The 20,277-nt window shown below is 44.4% G+C and overlaps 1 protein-coding gene across 3 annotated transcripts in view; it reads left to right on the top strand.

Annotated features, from left to right (window-relative positions):
- Positions 1-20,277, top strand: part of LOC115165604 (pleckstrin homology domain-containing family G member 5-like) — a 105,972-nt gene extending 85,695 nt beyond the window's left edge. For all 3 annotated transcript variants that reach the window (XM_029718817.1, XM_029718816.1, XM_029718818.1), the window contains 10 exons: positions 10,426-10,617; positions 11,702-11,872; positions 12,951-13,046; positions 13,210-13,521; positions 13,894-14,181; positions 14,370-14,489; positions 14,804-14,936; positions 16,911-17,175; positions 17,348-18,439; positions 19,334-20,277. In XM_029718817.1, coding sequence (XP_029574677.1) covers positions 10,426-10,617; positions 11,702-11,872; positions 12,951-13,046; positions 13,210-13,521; positions 13,894-14,181; positions 14,370-14,489; positions 14,804-14,936; positions 16,911-17,175; positions 17,348-18,439; positions 19,334-19,343 — 2,679 coding nt within the window. In that variant the 3' untranslated portion in view covers positions 19,344-20,277. The remainder of the gene's footprint in view (positions 1-10,425; positions 10,618-11,701; positions 11,873-12,950; positions 13,047-13,209; positions 13,522-13,893; positions 14,182-14,369; positions 14,490-14,803; positions 14,937-16,910; positions 17,176-17,347; positions 18,440-19,333) is intronic.

Here is a 20,277-nt window from a genome sequence, read left to right as displayed (position 1 = left end):
TTTCCCACAGTTGCACATCTGAAGCTAATTGGCTAAGTCATTTGGCTAACTCTTCACACCTGCAAACACACACGCTTAGTAATGTAGTTTGATTACTTGTTCTGGAGGCAGCTCTGCTGAGTGGTCACTAGCTGGCTGAGCCACAGTGAACTTTAATGCCTAAACCTAACCTTAAATTAATGCAAATTTACATTTTTACAATGTTGCCAATTTTGACTTTGCAGCTGGCCCATCTAGCAGAAATATCTCAGTTCTGCCTCAAGGACAAGACTCATCCAAATAAACGTCAACCTGCTCAAGAGGCATTAGAAGACAAAAATGAATATTACCAATTGAAGACATCTATAGCAGGATAAATCAATGTTAGTTTACATAGCTGGCCATGAATGTTGCATTTTACTTCACAGGTTGGTTATGGAAGCGTATACTACATATAATATAATTAGGATATCTTTACATAAAATCAAAACGGAGTCTGTCAGATGTCTAGTCATTCCAATGCATTTAATAACCCTTGGTCTTCAAGAATAGGACTTTGAAATATAGTATTGTGGAGTAGCTTCAATGTTATTTCTCCTATCACGGCCATTAAACTCTGTAACTGTTTTAAAGTCACCATTGGCCTCATGGTGAAATCCCTGAGCGGTTTCCTTCCTCTCTGGCAACTGAGTTAGGAAGGACACCTGTATCTTTGTAGTGACTGGGTGTATTGATACACTATCCAAAGTGTAATTAATAACTTCAGGGATGTTTCTGCTACATTCCAAGAGGTCAAGTTAAGGTGTTAGGCTCAGATAAAAATGCTGGTAAGAGTTTGACCAAAGGCTAAATTACTACATGCGTAATTAAGCGTGTCCAATAGTTGGGCTTTCATGTACTGGCTTTGGGATTGGCTAGTCACTGTGTAGGGCTACAGTGTGTAACTTTTGAATAATCACATTTGTCGAGAATCGAAACAGTTGGCCTCGAGTCACATGCTTTACAATGGGTACTTCAAACAGAATGCTGTAGACAGATGGGGATCATGTGATTTACAATAGCTAGATCACATCTATAAAAGTGATCTTTGAACCTTTTAGGAGGCCTTTGTGTAATATGCTCCATTTGGTTGCCATGGAAAACAACACAACATTGTCCAAGCACATTACCAAGATAGCCAAAGATTCACCTGGTCAGAATGAAACAGCATTTGACAGCTAGACAGAATCATTTCAACGCCTTGTCACTGTGAACTGATCGGACCTCGGGTTAGATAGATTATTATTCAAAAATTCTCTCAAATAATATCTGTATCCCATAAGTATTTTATTGGGTGAATAAAAATGTGATATAACAAACCCCTCTACCAATGACTGTTGTGAAATGCAATGGTGCACACATTTTTTAAAAGAGAAGAGCAGTACAGTAGAGCACAGATGGAAATGTAATTTAGGGAAGAAGACTTAAGAAGAAGACTCAAGGAAACCCTCCACATCCTCCCACGTGTCCGTTCATGTCTGTCTTATTCCGTGAGAGGACTCACTTATCTAACCGTCTCAGATTACCCCCATTCCCGTCAGTCGGTCACTCTGTAGACTACGTGCTGACATGGGCTCACCATGATATAACCAGTAGAAACTCTATACACGCACCAAGTCAACCAGGGCTTGTGTTTCACCCAGGTTTATAGTAGATGGTCTAGCCTAGAGTTATCTGCTGGCATCTGGGGAAATTGAGTGTTGGGAGGGAGGGGGAAGACCGTTGTGTAAGGACAGGTAGGTAAACAGGAAGACTGATTGGGAGATTATTGGAGCATTTGAATAGCCTGGATGGTTCAAGGAACCATACCCTCTTCTTTGAGAGGATGTGACACACGAGCACCCCATTTACATTTTACATTTGAGTCATTTAGCAGACTCTCATTTTACATTTGAGCTGTTTAGCAGACGTTCCCCAAGCCGACTAGGTGAAAAATATGTTGGTGTGCCCATGAGCAAGGCACTTATTCCTAATTACTTCTAAGTCGCTCTGCTAAATGACTCAAATGTAGTTATACATGCATTAAGCCTATGTAGTTATACATGTGCGTTTATATAACCAAACTGGTAGCTTACGTTAGTGTCCTGTTTATTCATTCTTTGGTAATGGTAGCAGGAAGTAGGTTATGTGAAAAACTGTTTTTCGTCATTTACTTTTCCCCCACTAAGCACAGTGTTCACATGCATGTCTTTCCCCTAGACTACAGTTGTAATAGTTCTGCTTAGCCAGGCTAACAAAACTAACAGTTCGTTCATTTAAGGCCATCAAATCTCTGAGTGAAATACACAATGAGGACAATCAGCAATTTGCGCAATAGTTGTTTGAATGATAATGGGGAGTTGGTCACATGCATTTTACTTGTTTGATAATCTGCACTCACGTGCCTATTTATTGAAACGACTAGCCACACACGCATCTCAGGTTAGTTAAGATGAAATACAGACTGCCTCACTACAATAGAAGTACAAATTGAAATTGTTATACTTTGATAGGCAACTCCACTATGAAAATGCTACATTTTGTTAGATTTATATTTCATTGGTCTTGGATCCCAAGTGTCGCAACGGTCTAAGACACTGCATCTCAGTGCTAGAGGCGTCACTACAGACAACCTGGTTAGAACCCAGACTGTATCACAACCGGCCGTGATTGGGAGTCCCGTAGGACGGCGCACAATTGACCCAGCGTCGTTTGAGTTTGGCCGGTGTAGGCTGTCATTTGTAAATAAGAATTTGTTCTTAACTGACTTGCCTATTTAAATAATTACCTTATTCTGTTGAACCGCATGCTGTTTATCCATCTATCCCTACCTGACATATTTATTTATTATTTAACCTTTATTTGAATCAAGTGTGTTTCTCGAAAACGGTTTGTTTATCCTGCATGAAAGGGGATTTTTGTGTGTACTTGGTGGTGTTTATGTTTAAAATAGGCCTACTGTTGTGTGGTTGAGTATGCAGGCCCAGGTGGGCACGGATGTCTGCTGTTTACGGCCTATCGGTTGGGAGCTCAGGTGTGACTAGGCGTGGCTGGGAGCCAGTTGAACTGCTGCAGGAGAGGTAGTTGTGTGTTTCAATGTGTTATACTGAGACAGTAAAGTATGTTTAGGTGTGGGGCCTTGAGGAGAGAAGGGAGGACACACAGCGTTTTTATGATCCCAGTGTGATTGTCAGGCATTACTGCTCTGGTGACAGACAGAAGAAGCAGCTACAACTCTCCTCCACCTCAGTGCTTCACTGTGCTTTGCACTCCCTGTCTCTGTGGACTTTGGTTGGGTTTCTTCCTCTTTTCTCTAGCTATGTTTTTCGGATCTCATAGACTTTTGGATTTAGGATCTTCCTAATTTAAATTGGTCATTTTTACTTTTGTATGACTGGTTTTGCATCTATTGTTAAGTGAGGATTGATAATGGTGCGGTTTAATCGCCTCTCGTCCTGGCGTAGCTGGGACCTGCTGCATGTGGAGTGTATTCCTGAATCAGCCCCCCTCCAGAGCCCAACAACAACACAATGTCAGGTGAGGCAGACAGAACCACTGGGTCTCTGTACCTCTGTGGCTGTAGTATTTAAGTTGATATTAGATAAGGAAATGCCATTGTAATGTATGCCATCTTGAATGTAATGCTTAGGCAATGATTGCAGGATTCTCAATCTGTAACCTTAGCCATGGTGGAGATTGTATCTGATTTATTTATCTCTTGGTCCCGTGCATGGTGGAAAACACCAGCCAGGTAGTGTGTGTGTAGTGGAAACAGTGGAGACGCCAGTCATGCTGGTGGGCCTCTTGTGATGGCACGTTTGGGATCCACTGCCAGGTAGGCGGCAGGTAGCCTATCAGTTAGCCTAGCAGTTAAGAGCGTTGGGCCGGTAACCGAAAGGTTTCTGGCTTGAATCCCAGAGCCGACTAGGTGAAAACTCTGTCTGTGCCCTTGAACAAGGCACTTAACCCTAATAGCACCTGTAAGTTGCTCTGGATAAGAGCGTCTGCTAAATTACTAAAATGTAAATGGGTCCCATGCTGACCATTAGCCAGTGATATCTGGGTTAGCAGGGGATAAAGACTATCCTATTGTTTTAATGGACGATTCATCTTCTTCCCGCTATCTCAGTGGTTCTTTGTTTCACCATGGCGCTAACTGGCTGTAGAATTAGGAGCAGGTTTTTGGAGCAATGCCACTGGCCCTGTGATATGTTGACCATGATGGGGGTTTGCACTGCATTCCCAGCCAATGGAACGTGACATGGTCGTGTGTGTGGGTGCACATACGTGTGTTTGTGTGTGTGTGTGATTGCCTTTCTTCCTGTCTTTGAGTGTGTGTGTCACAGTGGGTGTCCATGTGGCCAGGAAGGTTAACGTCACACTTTTACTGCATTTCCGCTTAGCTACTTTCAATACTTTCCCCCATTCAGGCCTCTCTGGGGGGTTTTTTCAAACCAAGGTTAAAACCACAAAGGGTTGTGATAAGATGAGGAAGGAGCCAGCTGGACATGAGACTTTGTCATGTGACTGCCAGATACTCAGGGCCACCAATTTCCCTAGTCCCTAGTACTGTCAATGGTGTTGTAGGTCAGGGTCCTCTCTGTTATTAATGGAAGGTGACAGATAGGTCTGCACAGAGGCCAGGTGAAACTCAATAAAGTTTAGAGAGGGCTGGTCAGATATATACAGGGCTACACAGAAAAGTAGGTAAAATGGTTTTATCTAAACATCATAGGTTAGAGTGGGCTGGTTAGTTAGGTGTTGAATGCTGCTCTTTTGAACAGACTTCTGTAATATCTGCTGTTTTTGTAAGTAGAGTATCATTACAAATAGGTCATTAAAATAACCCATTGAGAAATATGAGATCAATGCTAAAATAAGTACATTAACCCCAGTTGATTAGATATGACCTGAAGTTGATGGTGTGTAGTTGTTCTGCCACGTCTTGTGGAAAGGGGTGTTTGCTTAGTCATATCTGTGAGGAATATCTAAGCATACTAAGGAAATGTGTTAAAATAGGTCCGTACTGGTCATTTCTTACCTTGTTACAGTCAACCAGGAAAGCTTTGTGTAAAGTTGTGTCCACGGGCAAACAAAAACAGAATTGGTTGAGAAAATATAGGCCTAATGGGTTGCGTAACTTGGGTTCAAACCACAATAGAGCAGTACTTTGTGGTTGTGTCACTGCGGTAAAGGCCTAACTGACGTTCTCACCAGTTCAGTAATACTTGCTTTTGTTAGCTCACTCATTGCCTATTTTTCTCCTCCTGCAGACATTCCAAAATCAATGTATCTATACGTGACAGTTAGCTTTGCTCCCAAGAGGCACAACTGTCCTTGTAAGTATGTTTCTATATGCCTGGTATAGGCGTCACATTAGTGACAGCCTGAATACATGTCTGTTCTGTGTTAGAGTATCAGTTTCATTTACAAACAGGGAGCGGAATTGGAGGCATGCCAGATTTTAAATGACGTAAAGCTGTCAGTCAGTTTGCAGAGAGATTCAGTGGTTTAAAAGAAAAGGGAAAAGCAGTGAAGGGAGAGGGGGTGTGGGTGTGTGTCTGTGGGGGATTCAGAACAGTCAGAACAAGGAAAGTGGACGTCAGAGGCAGCGACTAAACAAAGGGTGAGTTACTATGAACAGTTGGCATGTCCTGTGCAGCACCAGGATGCCTGTTCTTTTCTGTTGGAGCCCTGCAAGCTGTTGCTCTGGCCACACCCCTTTCTATGCAGATCACACACAGACACTCACTCACTTTTCCTGTAGCCCCACCTCCTCTTCCTTTCCTCCTCAACACAATGGAGCAGACAGGATCCTCCTGGTTGCTATGACTCCAGGACAGTGGCTGTGTGAAATTTTAGGCAGGCAGCAGACTCAATCAGCACAGCAGGCTTCACCTCTGAGTTAGGACAGCGGGACAGGCAGGACTACCACGGAGTACACAGAGACACAGAGACACAGAGTTCCAAGCCGAGACCTGGGGTGGTGCTCATGGTGTATTCATGGAGATAAGAAGGATACAAGAACTTCTCTATCAGACATACAAACCTGGACTCTTTCAACTTGAGCAAGACTTATCTCAGGTCATAACTGGACTTCAGAAGCACTTTTTTTTTTAGGAACAACCTTGCGTTGTTCCAGCTGTCGCTCTTCGGGGCTTTCCTCTCTTAGTCTGAGGGCTCTGGCACGAGTGTATCGTGAATGTATGCGTAAGAGAAAGAGTGGTTGAACTTGAGAGAACACAGCAGCTGGGTCCAGTATGTGCTGCAAAATCTAACTAACAGAAGGATTAGGATGGTTTTTCAGATCTTTGACATGCCGCTGGCTTTAATGGTGAGTACTCACTGCTTCCATTGTGTGTGAGGCTTTGGGGAGCCTTTCCCCTACTATATCTGGGTGATCAATCTGCAGTGTAAGAGAGAGTTATACGTCCCAGTTTAGACAGTAAATCTTGAAGTCAGTAGAGGCTTTAGGCTACTTGTATTTGGGTTGGTTGGGATAGTGCCATGACTTTGATTTGTACTGTAATGTTCTGCAAATGACTGATACTGTGTTAGGTTTTAGTTTTGGTTAAATGTTCGTTGTCATACTACTCTAAAACCAATGTCACTAAATCAAAGAGTCACCTTTTTTGCCCCTACCATGCTCTGTGTATCTGTTGCCAGAGCATTCCTGAGCCAAAGTAATCGGAATTCAGACCCTCTAGTCCAGCCCAATGAGCTGCTGTCACTGGCAGATAGTCCAGTGTGTGTCTCTCGCTGTCCCTCTCTCGCTCTCTCTCTCTCTCCCTCTCTCTCTCTCTCTCTCTCTCTCTCTCTCTCTCTCTCTCTCTCTCTCTCTCTCTCTCTCTCTCTCTCTCTCTCTCTCTCTCTCTCTCTCTCTCTCTCTCTCTCTCTCTCTCTCTCTCTCTCTCACACTCTCGGTCCACTTCCTGCACCTGTGTCCTTGTCTTCTTGGCCGAGATCCCCCAGAAATCCCCCTGGTCAGAGCTGGATGAGGGGCCTCACTGTTTGCCCCACTGAAGCGATTATATCTAAATATAGTGGATGGGAAATTTAGCTTCAGATATTTGGTCCTTTCCCCTTCAATTTCCGTCCCACTTGAATACTAAAACAGAGGAGGAAACTATCTACCATATGGAGTTGAAGTAATATTTCTTTGGACAGAAGGAAAAGATTGTACTCTAGTACAACGATTGGTCTAAATGTTTGCTTCTGCATGAACGCTTTTAAAGAATCCCGAAAGGTAATACATTTGGAACAGTATTGTTTATAGATTGGCATGTTTGTGTCTGCGGAGAGAGGGAGTGGTTTGCTATTGCTCCTCTCTGTCTGACAGTTTGTTTAGAGACCACTGCTCACTGCTTACTGACCTCTTGTGTACATTCTCACTGTGGGTCTTATCCTGTAGGCCCGCGAGGGAACTCACCCGGGGTCTCAACTTACTAATGAGAGTTAGAATAGTAGTTGGGTTGTGCATTAGCAGTCACTTTTTATTTATTTATTTTATTTTTATTTATTTCACCTTTATTTAACCAGGTAGGCAAGTTGAGAACAAGTTCTCATTTACAATTGCGACCTGGCCAAGATAAAGCAAAGCAGTTCGACAACATACAAAAACACAGAGTTACACATGGAGTAAAACAACATACAATCAATGATGCAGTAGAAAAAATAAGACTATATACAATGTGAGCAAATGATGTGAGATAATGGAGGTAAAGGCAAAAAAATGCCATGGTGGCAAAGTAAATAAAGTATGGCAAGAAAAAACACTGGAATGGTAGATTTGTAGTTTGAAGAAAGTTAAAAGTTAAAATATAAATAATATGGTGCAAAGGAGCAAAATAAATAAAATAAATAAATACAGTAGGGGAAAAGGTAGTAGTTTGGGCTCAATTAAAGATGGGCTATGTACAGGTGCAGAGATCTGTGAGCTGCTCTGACAGCTGGTGCTTAAAGCTAGTGAGGGAGATAAGTGTTTCCAGTTTTAGAGATTTTTGTAGTTCGTTCCAATCATTGGCAGCTGATAACTGGAAGGAGAGACGACCAAAGGAGGAGTTGGCTTTAGGGGTGACCAGAGAGATATACCTGCTGGAGCGCGTGCTACAGGTGGGTGCTGCTATGGTGACCAGTGAGCGGAGATAAGGGGGGACTTTACCTAGCAGGGTCTTGTAGATGACCTGGAGCCAATGTGTTTGGCGACGATGATGAAGTGAAGGCCAGCCAACGAGAGCATACAGGTCGCAGTGGTGGGTTGTATATGGGGCTTTGGTGACAAAACGGATGGCACTGTGATAGACTGCATCCAGCTTGTTGAGTAGGGTATTGGAGGCTATTTTGTAAATGACATCGCCGAAGTCGAGGATTGGTAGGATGGTCAGTTTTACGAGGGTATGTTTGGCAGCATGAGTGAAGGATGCTTTGTTGCGAAATAGGAAGCCAATTCTAGATTTCACTTTGGATTGGAGATGATTGATGTGAGTCTGGAAGGAGAGTTTACAGTCTAACCAGACACCTAGGTATTTGTAGTTGTCCACAAATTCTAAGTTAGAACCGTCCAGAGAAGTTATGCTGGATGGGCGGGCAGGTGCAGGCAGCGATCGGTTGAAGAGCATGCATTTAGTTTTACTTGTGTTTAGGAGCAGTTGGAGACCACGGAAGGAGAGTTGAATGGCATTGAAGCTCGTCTGGAGGGTTGTTAACACAGTGTCCAAAGAAGGGCCAGAAGTATACAGAATGGTGTCGTCTGCGTAGAGGTGGATCAGAGATTCACCAGCAGCAAGAGCGACATCATTTATGTATACAGAGAAAAGAGTTGGCCCAAGAATTGAACCCTGTGGTACCCCCATAGAGACTGCCAGAGGTCCAGACAGTAGGCCCTCCGATTTGACACACTGAACTCTGTCAGAGAAGTAGTTGGTGAACCAGGCGACGCAATCGTTTGAGAAACCAAGGCTACTAAGTCTGCCGATGAGGATGTGGTGATTAACAGAGTCAAAAGCTTTGGCCAGGTCAATGAATACGGCAGCACAGTAATGTTTCTTATCGATGGCGGTTACGATGTCGTTTAGGACCTTGAGCGTGGCTGAGGTGCACCCATGACCAGCTCTGAAACCAGATTGCATAGCGGAGAGGGTGCGGTGGGATTCAAAATATTCGGTAATCTGTTTGTTGACTTGGCTTTCGAAGACCTTAGAAAGGCAGGGTAGGATGGATATAGGTCTGTAGCAACTTGGGTCAAGAGTGTCACCTCCTTTGAAGAGGGGGATGACAGCAGCTGCTTTCCAATCTATGGGAATCTCAGACGACACGAAAGAGAGGTTGAACAGGCTAGTAATAGGGGTTGCAATAATTTCGGCAGATAATTTTAGAAAGAAAGGGTCCAGATTGTCAAGCCCAGCTGATTTGTAGGGGTCCAGATTTTGCAGCTCTTTCAACTTAATTAGCCCATGGCAGCTAAATGATTTTAGATTGGTAAGTTAGTCTAGCGGCCAGCAATTTAAACTTGTAGTAAGCACGGTCGAATTACCCATCATGCTTTCTACATGCTTACTGGTGATCAATGGGGTGGGGCCCATTGATCATCAGTTGTAAAACTGGTAATTTTTCTCTCCGCCCCATGGCAAAATGTGGAGAATTGCCGGAAATTAACTCTAAAACATTTTTTTTCTCTTTGCTGTCACAAGGGGGGCCGCTGAAATGGTTTGCACGCAAGGTGGAGGGTGGCCCAAAAGGCTGCACATTTTGGGTTTTGCCCTAGCACTGCACAGCTGATTTCATATTTGAATCAGCTGTGTAGTGCTAGGGAGAAGAAGAAAAAACTTGCACCCCTTGGGGTCCCGAGGACAGAGTTTGGGAAACGCTGCTCTTCTGTGTCATGACCTAAACAGGGGTCAATGGCCCAGCGACTCCCTAGTCCCCACTAGCACATTATTCTGCACTGACTCTCTCTGATGGCAAAAACAACTGCTTCCTCAGATACTGAGGCTTGAGAAGGCCCATGTTTGTTTGTTTGCACGGCGGCCGGTGCTCGTAAAGTGGATTGAGATTGCTTGTCTTTAAGACTCACAGGAGTGTTCCGTCTCAGGAAGTGGCATTCCTTTCCTCTCATCCTGTATGTGTCTGAACGGCAGTTAGGATGGCTTTAACAGCTCTCCTGATGACGATGTCATCCCTCACTTCAAAAATCCCCTTTGATTGCCTGGTTATTCTCCTCTGTGTATTTCTCATCTTTTTCAACTTCTGTCGTGTCTCTTTCCTTATCTCTGCCTGATGACTCACTATTATCTCCAAGTGATGTCCTCACCTAAACGCTTTCCATCTTATTTACCTTTTATTACCTCTGTCTGTTTCTCTCTCCCTCTCTCCTTTTGGTGATGACTCCATATGAACACTGGTCTCTCCTCTCTCTCATGGTTCTTGCAGGGTCAGGCGCGTCGCAGGAAAAACATGACAGAGTTCCTTGGGGACACCAGCATCCCGTCTCCGGACTCCTTGGCCGGGCTGAGCGGCTCTCTGCCAGGCGTAGGCCCTGGACCGGACAGCTGGAAGAACCGTGCAGCCAGCCGCTTCTCTGGCTTCTTCAGCTCCAACGCTGTAGCAGGGGCTTTCGGAAAGGTGAGGGGAAAGGCCTGGTCTGGGCCATCGGGGGGAAACCCAGCCGCTAGTAGAGGGAGGGGCTTGGTGGTGGGGGGGTTAGTGTGTGCACAATCGTGTGTGTGTGTGGTGCAGGGGTCGAAGGCCAATTCCACTCAGCTCCCAGTGAGATCACTTCCCTTCTCTCCAAAGCCTCCGAGTTGGCTCACACAGCAACTTTCCACTAAACAAATATGCTTAGTAGCTGTGGTGGAAGTGGCCTGGAAGAACGAGGGTTTACCAACAGTGTTCCATGTTATACAAAATTCTATTCAGGTCCCTACCATGATGATGATGATAATAATAACACAATAAGACACAAGGATCTGAAATGGCAATAATCATTAGCCTTTATCGCCTAACAAAGCACACATTCACACACACGCTGTCGCACACAGACACCCCCTCCCCCCCCCAACACTCACACGTACATTGTCTCCACTCCCCTGAGGTCATATCCTGCACAGTAGCAGATGTCAGAGGGAGACGGCGTCTGTCACTCACCTGTCAGCTACCAGATCATCTCTATTCATCTTGTCAGGGCAGTGTAGGGTAGGGGTGGATCAGAGACCTGGCCCCTCTCCTCCACAAAGCAGGGGTGAATCAGGGCATCCTGTACCGCCTTCAGGGGACATGTCCCTTAAGCACAGTTGGCACACCCCCTCCTTCCCACTCCACTAGCCTCCTTCCCCCTCCACCCACCTCCTCTATTGTCCAACTGATCTCAATGCACAGAGCTCATTTTCATAAGTACATGAGGCTGGTCTGTGTCCTGGCAGGACAATAGGCTGGATAGCTGTTAACAGATTTAAGAATTCAGTGGACTCGGGAGGGTTATGCTAATGCAGGATTTCAAGCCTGTTTACATTTTGCTTTAGGAGTATAATAAGCTCTATTTTAATATTGTAATGGACAGGAAAATGCACGGTTCCTGCCTCTCCCCTTCCTATAGTAATAGTGATTTCATCTAAATGTGCTCTACATGTGAATGACTTTCTAGTGAAGCAGGAAGAATAATATTGCCCAGGGTCTGTTTGTTTACATGTGTTTGTGTCCATTCTAACAGGAGGTGGACCGCATGGAGCAGCTCCAGAATAAGCTACAGTCGTACACTCTTTTTGGCCTTCCCAAGGTTCCTCCTCAGCTGTCCTTCCACCAGGACTCCTGGGAAGAGGAAGAAGAGGAGACAAGCTTTGCCCTGGAGGACAGCTGGACGCAGCTACTGGACAACCCTGAGGTACGGTAACAAGAACACGCACACACATGAATACAGGCACTCACCAAAACACACTCCACTGACACAATCACACATGCTTGTACCAGTCAAAAGTTTGGACACACCTACTCATTCAAGGGGTTTTCTTTATTTGATTTTTGATGTCTTCACTCTTATTTTACAATGTAGAAAATAGTCAAATGTTTTCTACATTGTAAAATAAGCGTGAAGACATCAAAAATCAGATTTGGGGATGATTAGTCACACCAACTTAATCAGTGTTTAAGCGCTTTCTAGAATGGTATCATTTTTTACATACTCTTGTGTGTGGGCAAACTTCTAACAGTAAAGCTGTTATGTCATGAGCTGGATGATATAGAAAAAATACATATCGTGCTAAATTGACCGAATTATTGCCCTAACGATGAATTGAATGATAAGTTTATAACATTGATGTGCACTACAGTTATTTTTTTATCTACCTTTTAAATTACTACTACTACTTTGATTGTTGTAGCCATCAATTGTCCCAATAACAATAGCCCATATTTACAAACCTCTTTCATTTCAAATTTCTATTTTTATTGTTTTTCAATAATAATAAATTGTGACCGTATACATACAGACATACCAATAGACAGCCACAACACAGGACAACAGTGCTGAGTGATTAGTCAGAATGGAGCTTTTTTTCCTGGTTGTTAAACAACTAATTGACAGATGTCGTTTAAATTACTTGAATTCCATTTAGTTTGGGGTTTTTTGTGGGCCCAACGCGCCGTTTCTTTCGGGAAATCAAATAATTCACGAGAGAAGTCAAGAACTTTGTGTGAAGCTGGGCTGAACGGAGTTGTAGTTTTCATTAAGCAAAGTGAATGTGTTGTGTTCACATCAGGGTTGGCGTCACTTCCATTTCAGTTCCAGTCAATTCGGGAAGTACGTACACAAATTCCAATGCTTTTCAATTAGGAAAATGTGGAATGTGGTTTATTTTCTGAATTAAATGGAATTTAAATTGAATTGACCCCATCCCTGGTTCACAAACATATGAGGCCATTATCTAGTGTGTGTGTGTGTGTGTGTGTGTTTGTGTTTCTAGACTTTGACCAGACGCCAGTTCCATCAGCAGGAGGCTATCTGGGAGCTTCTGCACACTGAGGCCACCTACATCAAGAAACTACGAGTCATCACTGATGTAAGTACACTTTAGACAAGAATGTCCATATTCACACTGTAACCCTATATCAGATCCTAAGTAATCACTTGAATTCATCTCAATTAGATGTCCTATTTGTTAGGCATATGAGTGCTTTATCTAGATGTCCCATACTGACAACTTTCCTCCTCTCTTCCTGTAGTTGTTCCTGTGTGGGCTGTTGAACCTGCAGGAGAGTGGTCTCCTGACAGAGGTGGAGCCAATGCGTCTCTTCAGTAACATCCAGGACATCGTGCGTCTACACACTGCCCTTTGGAGCCAGGTGATGCTGCCCGCCCTGGAGATTGCTCGGCTGGCCAGGACCCTTCTCAACCCTGTTGACCTCCACCATGGCTTCAGGACCTTTGCCTCCCGTTTCAAGCCCTACATCCGTTACTGCATGGAGGAAGAGGCCAGCCTGGAGTACATGAGATCACTACACAGGGACAACGAGCTCTTCAGGATCTACGTCACGGTGAGTTGCAGTCTGTCGGTCTTTCCTATCTCTCTGTTTATAGTGACAGTGTAAAGTTAAACAACTGCCTACCAAAGACTATTTGCTCCTCTCAACATGTATCTCACTAACACAGCACAGTCAACTAATTTCTAACACCAGTAGTACATTCTACCTGCCACTTCAGTACTGTTCAGTAAGTTCCTAGCCACAATTACTTTAAGCTTCAACTCTTGATCTAACACCTGGTGTGTCTCTCGCTCTCTCTCTCTCTCTCTCTCTCTCTCTCTCTCTCTCTCTCTCTCTCTCTCTCTCTCTCTCTCTCTCTCTCTCTCTCTCTCTCTCTCTCTTTCTCACACACACACACACACACACACACACACACACACACAGTGGGCTGAGACTCATAAGCAGTGTAACCGTCTTAAGCTGGCTGACATGCTGGCCAAGCCCCACCAGAGACTCACCAAGTACCCCCTACTGCTGAAGGCTGTCCTCAAGAAGACTGACGACTCATCATCCCGCGACGCCGTCAGCAGCATGGTGGCATGTGTGGAGGGCTTCATCAACAGTGTGGACTCTCAGATGCGTCAGCGGGAGGAGCGGCAGAAGCTAGCCACCATCTCTGGGCGCATTGACTCCTACGAAGCAGTGGAGGGGAGCAGCGAGGAGGTGGAGAAGGTGAGCACACACTGTACTCAGGGCTGGTTTCCTGAGTATAATGCTGCAAGTCTACTGCTAGACTAAAAGCACGTTCAATTGAGAATCTCTATTGAATGTGAATTTTAGTCCAGGTTAAAGTTGTGCTGCATTTTCCTACAAGAGGCTTGTATTTTTGCTTGGTGTATAACCCTTGTCTCTCTCCTCAGATCCTGCGTGAGTTTAACTGCTTTGACCTGATGGCTCCTATGAGAGGCACATCACCAGAGGAGACCAGACAGCTCCATCTAGAGGGGGCACTGCGCATGAAGGAGGGCAAAGAAAACAGGGTAAGAGACTGGCTGGGCTGCTTATAATTGCTTTTAACACATTAGAACTGCTTTTAACTCATCCTAACTGGTTATAACTGCTTTTAACTCATCCTAACTGGTTATAACTGGTTATAACTGCTTTTAACTCATAACTGTTGCGGGCTGAGAACTACCCAACACTGTATTATAGGTTGTGGTAGAATATTTCAATGACCAGGGTGCTTGGGGAGCAAATTATTTGATTTAGCCTAGTTATTGTATGATTGGTGAATGAATGAGGATGATTGACCTGAAATTGAGCTGGAAGTATTTCCCCATCCGTCCCTCCTCAGATGGACGTGTACTGCTTCCTCTTCACGGACCTGCTGCTCATCACCAAGCCAGTGAAGAGGGTTGAGAAGGTCAAGGTGATCAGACAGCCCCTCCTCATCCACAATGTTGTCTGCAAGGAACTCAAGGACCCTGGTGAGTGCCGGCAATGAAGTACATTTGAACCAGACCTGTATTCAAAGTATTTGTTTTCTTTCAAATTCTTCAGCTGTGCTTGATTAAGCATGTCTGGGGCAATGGAACCAATGGAAAAGTCCTAAAAGTTCAGATCCCTACCAATTAAATTTTTTTGGGCTGTTCAAGTACGCTCATGATTGTTTTTAGAGAACTCCACAATGCCTGGACTGGAAAAACATATGTGCGCATTTATCTATAGGCCTAGGCCAACAGTGTGCAACAATGCCTAATTTATCATAACCGTTACAGATAACAAATCCTAATTGCTAAGTTGCCCCATATACTGTATATTCTTTCAATAAAAATAAGCAAGTGCCATTTAAGAAATATATTGAAACCATAATATCAACTGGTTAGATTATGGAACACAATCTTGAAAAAGCCAGTAACCTCAGCAGTGGCGCTTGTAGAAGCCTATGAATGCAATGGCATAGCCTTGTTATGGTAATTTAGCAGATAAGACACTCTTATTTCCCCAGCCTATTTTATAGTAAAAAAAAGATGATGTAATATAACAGAATTAAATGAAAAAAGTTTTCAGTCTGAAGTGATGATCGTCTCGAGTTATTCTCAGAGTGATCATTTGAAACGGGCTCTAATTGGCGAGCTGAAAGGAAAACATTTCAGGGTTACAAACCAAAATCTGTTGTCTTTTAGATATAAAGATTAACAATTCCACATTGAACATAGTGATGAATTACGGCCATGACATCTGTTGGTGAGTAGGCAAATGCTTAATGATTCTGCTGAAAGTATGTTCTTTGTCATTATCAAACTGTTTTTGCATATTTTCAGTGTGGAACCTGTCTATGTTTTAGGGGGCTATCGCCTAGGCTAACCAAATCTAAATTGCTCTAGCAATTTGCAAATTAGCCTTAGCGGAAAACAGACTGGATGCAATTATTCCAGAACGGCAGCTCGTTGTTGGACACATATTTTCCTACTTAAATCAACCAGTCCATTTAGAATTTGTGATAAAACTGTCGTCATTTGGAAAGGAATGTACGGTGCCAATTTTAGCATGTAAATCTAGGTGGGGCAAACTCCATTTTTTATTTTTTTTAGGCATGCCAGCAAAGCCACAACAAGACACATGTTTTGCACTATAACCATGACAAACGGTGCCTCTCACTTTAGATTTTGCAGTGACGTAGTGGCCCCATGAGTGACAGAACACTGAGCCAATCACGGCGCAACTAGAGAACATTACTAACCTCTACCATCTGTATTTCCCCCTGGCTGCCCCACCACCACAGAAAGCACTGAGCTAGGCTGAACACCTGCATTTTGGAGCTGCCTTACTCGAGAAAGCAATAAAGAAACCATGCTTGTATGCGGCTTTATTAACTAGATTTTTTTTTCATTACATTGTTTGAAAATGGTTATGTGACACGTATTAATGCCAAACTAACATGCAAAACAGGCCACAAATTGTAGCTTGTGTATCCCATTAGTTAGATATGTTTTTATAGGCGTTTATTTCTGTAGACCTAACGGAAGCACTCAGCACGTGTGTGAAGGGAGCGGTCGAAAGGCAATTGAGTGAATGAGACAAGGAGGGGAAAGGGGATTTGTGGGTAGGACTGTGTGATGCTTGTACATTTGCGGGACACAAAAAAATAATTATAAACCCATGTACAAATGGAACACTACAGTCAAAGCAAATTAACATTGTCTTCAAGACAGCATTTCACTTGCCTGTTCGGGCAGCCGCATCACTTTCCACCAAGTAGTTTTCTCTTGTTAAAAATTGAGCTTTGACGTCCGTTCAAGTACTGGATCACTCATGTCCATCCCTACCTTCTGGCACTCATGGCTCGCTCAAGCAAACGCTCAAACTATCTGAAAGATTTGAACACCTGCAATTCAACCCAAACTAGCTCTATTTACTCAATAAATATAATGTTGATTCTCTGCTCTCTCTTCCTGTAGGGTCCTTAATTATCATCTACCTCAATGAGTTCAAGAATGCCGTGGCAGCCTACACATTCCAGGCCAACAGCGCCACCCAGGGGCGAAGCTGGGTAGATGCCATCTGCAACGTCCAGAACCAGCTCGAGAGACTGCGGACTGAGGAGGTTCTCAGTCAGCAGACCACCTTACAGCACCGGCTACATGGAGAGGAAGAAGAGGAGGAGGTAGATGAGAGTAGCAACTCCACCGCCAGCTCAAGGCACAAAGACGAGCAGGGACCAAGGTACAAACCCAAACCACTACTTAGCTACAGAAGAGTGAAGCACTACTAGAAGGACACTGTGTAGATGGTCATCAATTCTGTGCAGAGATTATTTAATGTCAACGTTATACATTTTTGTTAGTGTTATAATTATTCTCATCATTCTAACCTTTTAGTTCTCTTTCTCTTCCAGTCATTCGGACGGCTCCACAGAGACCCTGTCAGTCATGGACATAGGAGAAGACTTAGGAGGGCACCCAGACCCCTCCTCCCCACACACAGATCCAGGCGGACCCTTAGAGAAAAGCCCAGACTCATGCATAGTTACCCCACCTACTGGGCCTGAGCCCCTGTACTGCCGCCCTGCTAGCCCCCTGGACCCAGACCGGGATCCTGAGCAAGAGCAGGAGGGGGGTCTGGAGGGAGGGGAGGGTCAGCTGGAACCTCAGTTTCGCTCAATGTCCATGGACAGTGCCTACGGTACCCTCTCCCCAGAGTCCCTCCTGAGAGAGCTGGACCTGCAGACACGGCCAGGCCAGAGCGATGGAGAGGAGACAGAAGAGGAGGGAGAGGTGGAGAGCCACGAGGTGGGTGTGAAGTTGGACAATAAGGTGGAAATGGAACTGGTAGAGGAAGGAGGAGAGGAGGAGGATTCAACCTCTGTTTGTTCCCAGCTGTCAGTGGTTCAGTCGCTGAAGCCTCGGCGACGCCCCCCAGTGACGGCCCGCCTCCACTGCTTCCAGAACCTAAACATCAAGTCCCGCTCAGAGGACAACCTCCTACAGCTTTTCCACGACAACATCTCAGTCTCCCGGATACACACCCGCAGCCCTACAGCCCAGGACCAATCAGAACGCAGGAGAAAACAGGCGGAATGCCTGACCCATAGTAAGAGCCTATCAGAACTTGGCGGAGCCCGTGACCTCACAGGGCTGTTTCAGATTGACCTAGACTCAGAACAGACTGATGATGACTTCCTCACCCTGAGCATGCCCTCTAGTAAGCTATGTGACACCCTGAGGAGGGCAGAGGCCCGCAAGAGGGCTCTGGGTGCAGCTGAGGCCTGCGAAGGCAGAAGGAGCCTGGCCAACAGTAGCGGCTCGGCGGTGCCGCCATCTAGAGGACAGAAAGGGAAGTGCAGTAAGTCGTTGACAGCCGGTGGCCCAGAGGAAGAGTCATTGGCCAAAAGCAGAAAGTCCCCGGCCCAGCAGCACAAGAAGCTGACCCTAGCCCAGCTCTATAGGATACGCACCACCCTAGTGCTCAACTCTACGCTCACCGCGTCGTAAGTCACAGCTCACTTTATACTGGGTATCATCTCTATATACCTGGATGTGCTCTTTTCTATTTAACCTTTTTATTAATAGGGAGTCATGCTGAGACCAAAGTCTCTTTCACAGATGAGCCCGGTAATGCAAAATAATATACAGATCAATAAAATATGAAACTCAAGAGATCCAAAACACAACGATAGACAACAAACACATTCGTCATTAAAAAGGTCCTCAATCAGCCATCTGAAATGACTTAGTGGCACCAAATCATCACATTTTAAAGCTTATTTACCTGACTCTGTAGAGACCGAAGGAATTTTCAGAGTTAGTAACTCGTACGTCTGAAGGTTAGTTATTTTAGGTAGAGAGGGAGTTTTTGTAAAATAGCTTTATAAACAATGAGAGCAACGCATCTATCTACAATACTTCAAAGAGAGCCAACCTACTTTCTGATACAGAATGCAGTGGTGTACTGAACCTCCCGCCCGTTGTAAAGTGTAGTGCTCTGTGATAAACTCCAGTCTTTGGGCTTCCATGTGTCGTTCTAAATGTAGGCCTATAGTATTTGACTATATGAAGTCTCTGCCAAGTTAACACAATTCAAGCTATGATTATTTGCGCTAAAATCACTACCAAATTACAAGCACCAGAGGAACTCTTTGAGCCAAAGTTAGAATAAAACGTTGTGTTTTAGGATACTGTCTGTATTGTTAGGATACTGTCTGTATTGTTAGGATACTGTCTGTATTGTTAGGAGCTAGTAACATAAGCATTTCGCTGCACCCGCTATAACACTTGCTAAACTATTTACGCGGCTAATAAACTTTATTTTGATCTGTTTTACTGTGTTCAATATCGAAGGCCTTGTGGTAATCAACCTCTGTGGTGTGTTTTTGTGTTTCTAGGGAGGTGTAACCACTGGCAGACAACAACCAACTAGTGACACCTGAGCATGAAGAGGAACCACACTTGGTGGTGTCTGCATGGAGGGGACTGAATTCCTTGAAACAAATGCACTCTCTGATGCCTTTTCCCTTTACATTGCCTGTTGGACAGTGTCTGCTGCACGGTTTTGCGATCTGACAATAAGAATATTATTTGCTGTTGCATTTGGTTTCAGTTTATTGCGAGGGGAAAGGCAGAGAGACATTTAAATGCTTGCACTTTGAAACGGACGGACGTAGCGTTGAGGGGAGCCGAGGCTGGGACCTTTGGGTGGACTGGACAGTTACTGGTGTGGGGTAACACTCTACCGGCCTACCCAATAAAAGGAGACTGTAAGAGGGGTCGTCCAGGCATAGATCTTCCTGCTTCACTCTGCTATGGACCGGACTGGATCAGAGAAGATGTAGGAAAGGCTTGGGTGGCCCAAAAACTCTTAACTCTTAAGTTATGGGAAAAAAAGGGCACAGTTCCCGAAATATACCTGCTCTCGAGAATGTGGTTGAAAATAACGTCTCTCTAGAATGTGGTTGAAAATAACGTCTCTCTAGAATGTGGTTGAAAATAACGGCTCTCTAGAATGTGGTTGATGAATTGTAGCATTTAGGATGTCATGGTATTTGTACTACTCCTGGTTTGCTTTGACAAAACAATACATGTTGCACAATGGTGTCTTTGTGTTAAATAGAAGAATCACAAAGGGAATTACTTTACATTCACAGTGCACACTTTGAACTTGCTGTGTGTGTGTGTGTGTGTGTGTGTGTGTGTGTGTGTGTGTGTGTGTGTGTGTGTGTGTGTGTGTGTGTGTGTGTATCATTCAAACATTGTCCTAAACTCCTGACTGAACCAAAAAGATTTCCATCATGATTTCATCCTCTGTGACCAATGCCAACATACCCAAAGA

Source organism: Salmo trutta, chromosome 28 (assembly GCF_901001165.1).
Source record: "Salmo trutta chromosome 28, fSalTru1.1, whole genome shotgun sequence".
NCBI classification, from domain to species: domain Eukaryota; kingdom Metazoa; phylum Chordata; class Actinopteri; order Salmoniformes; family Salmonidae; genus Salmo; species Salmo trutta.
The sequence above is the reverse complement of the archived record's forward strand: the minus strand, read 5'-3'. Positions and strand labels throughout refer to the sequence as shown.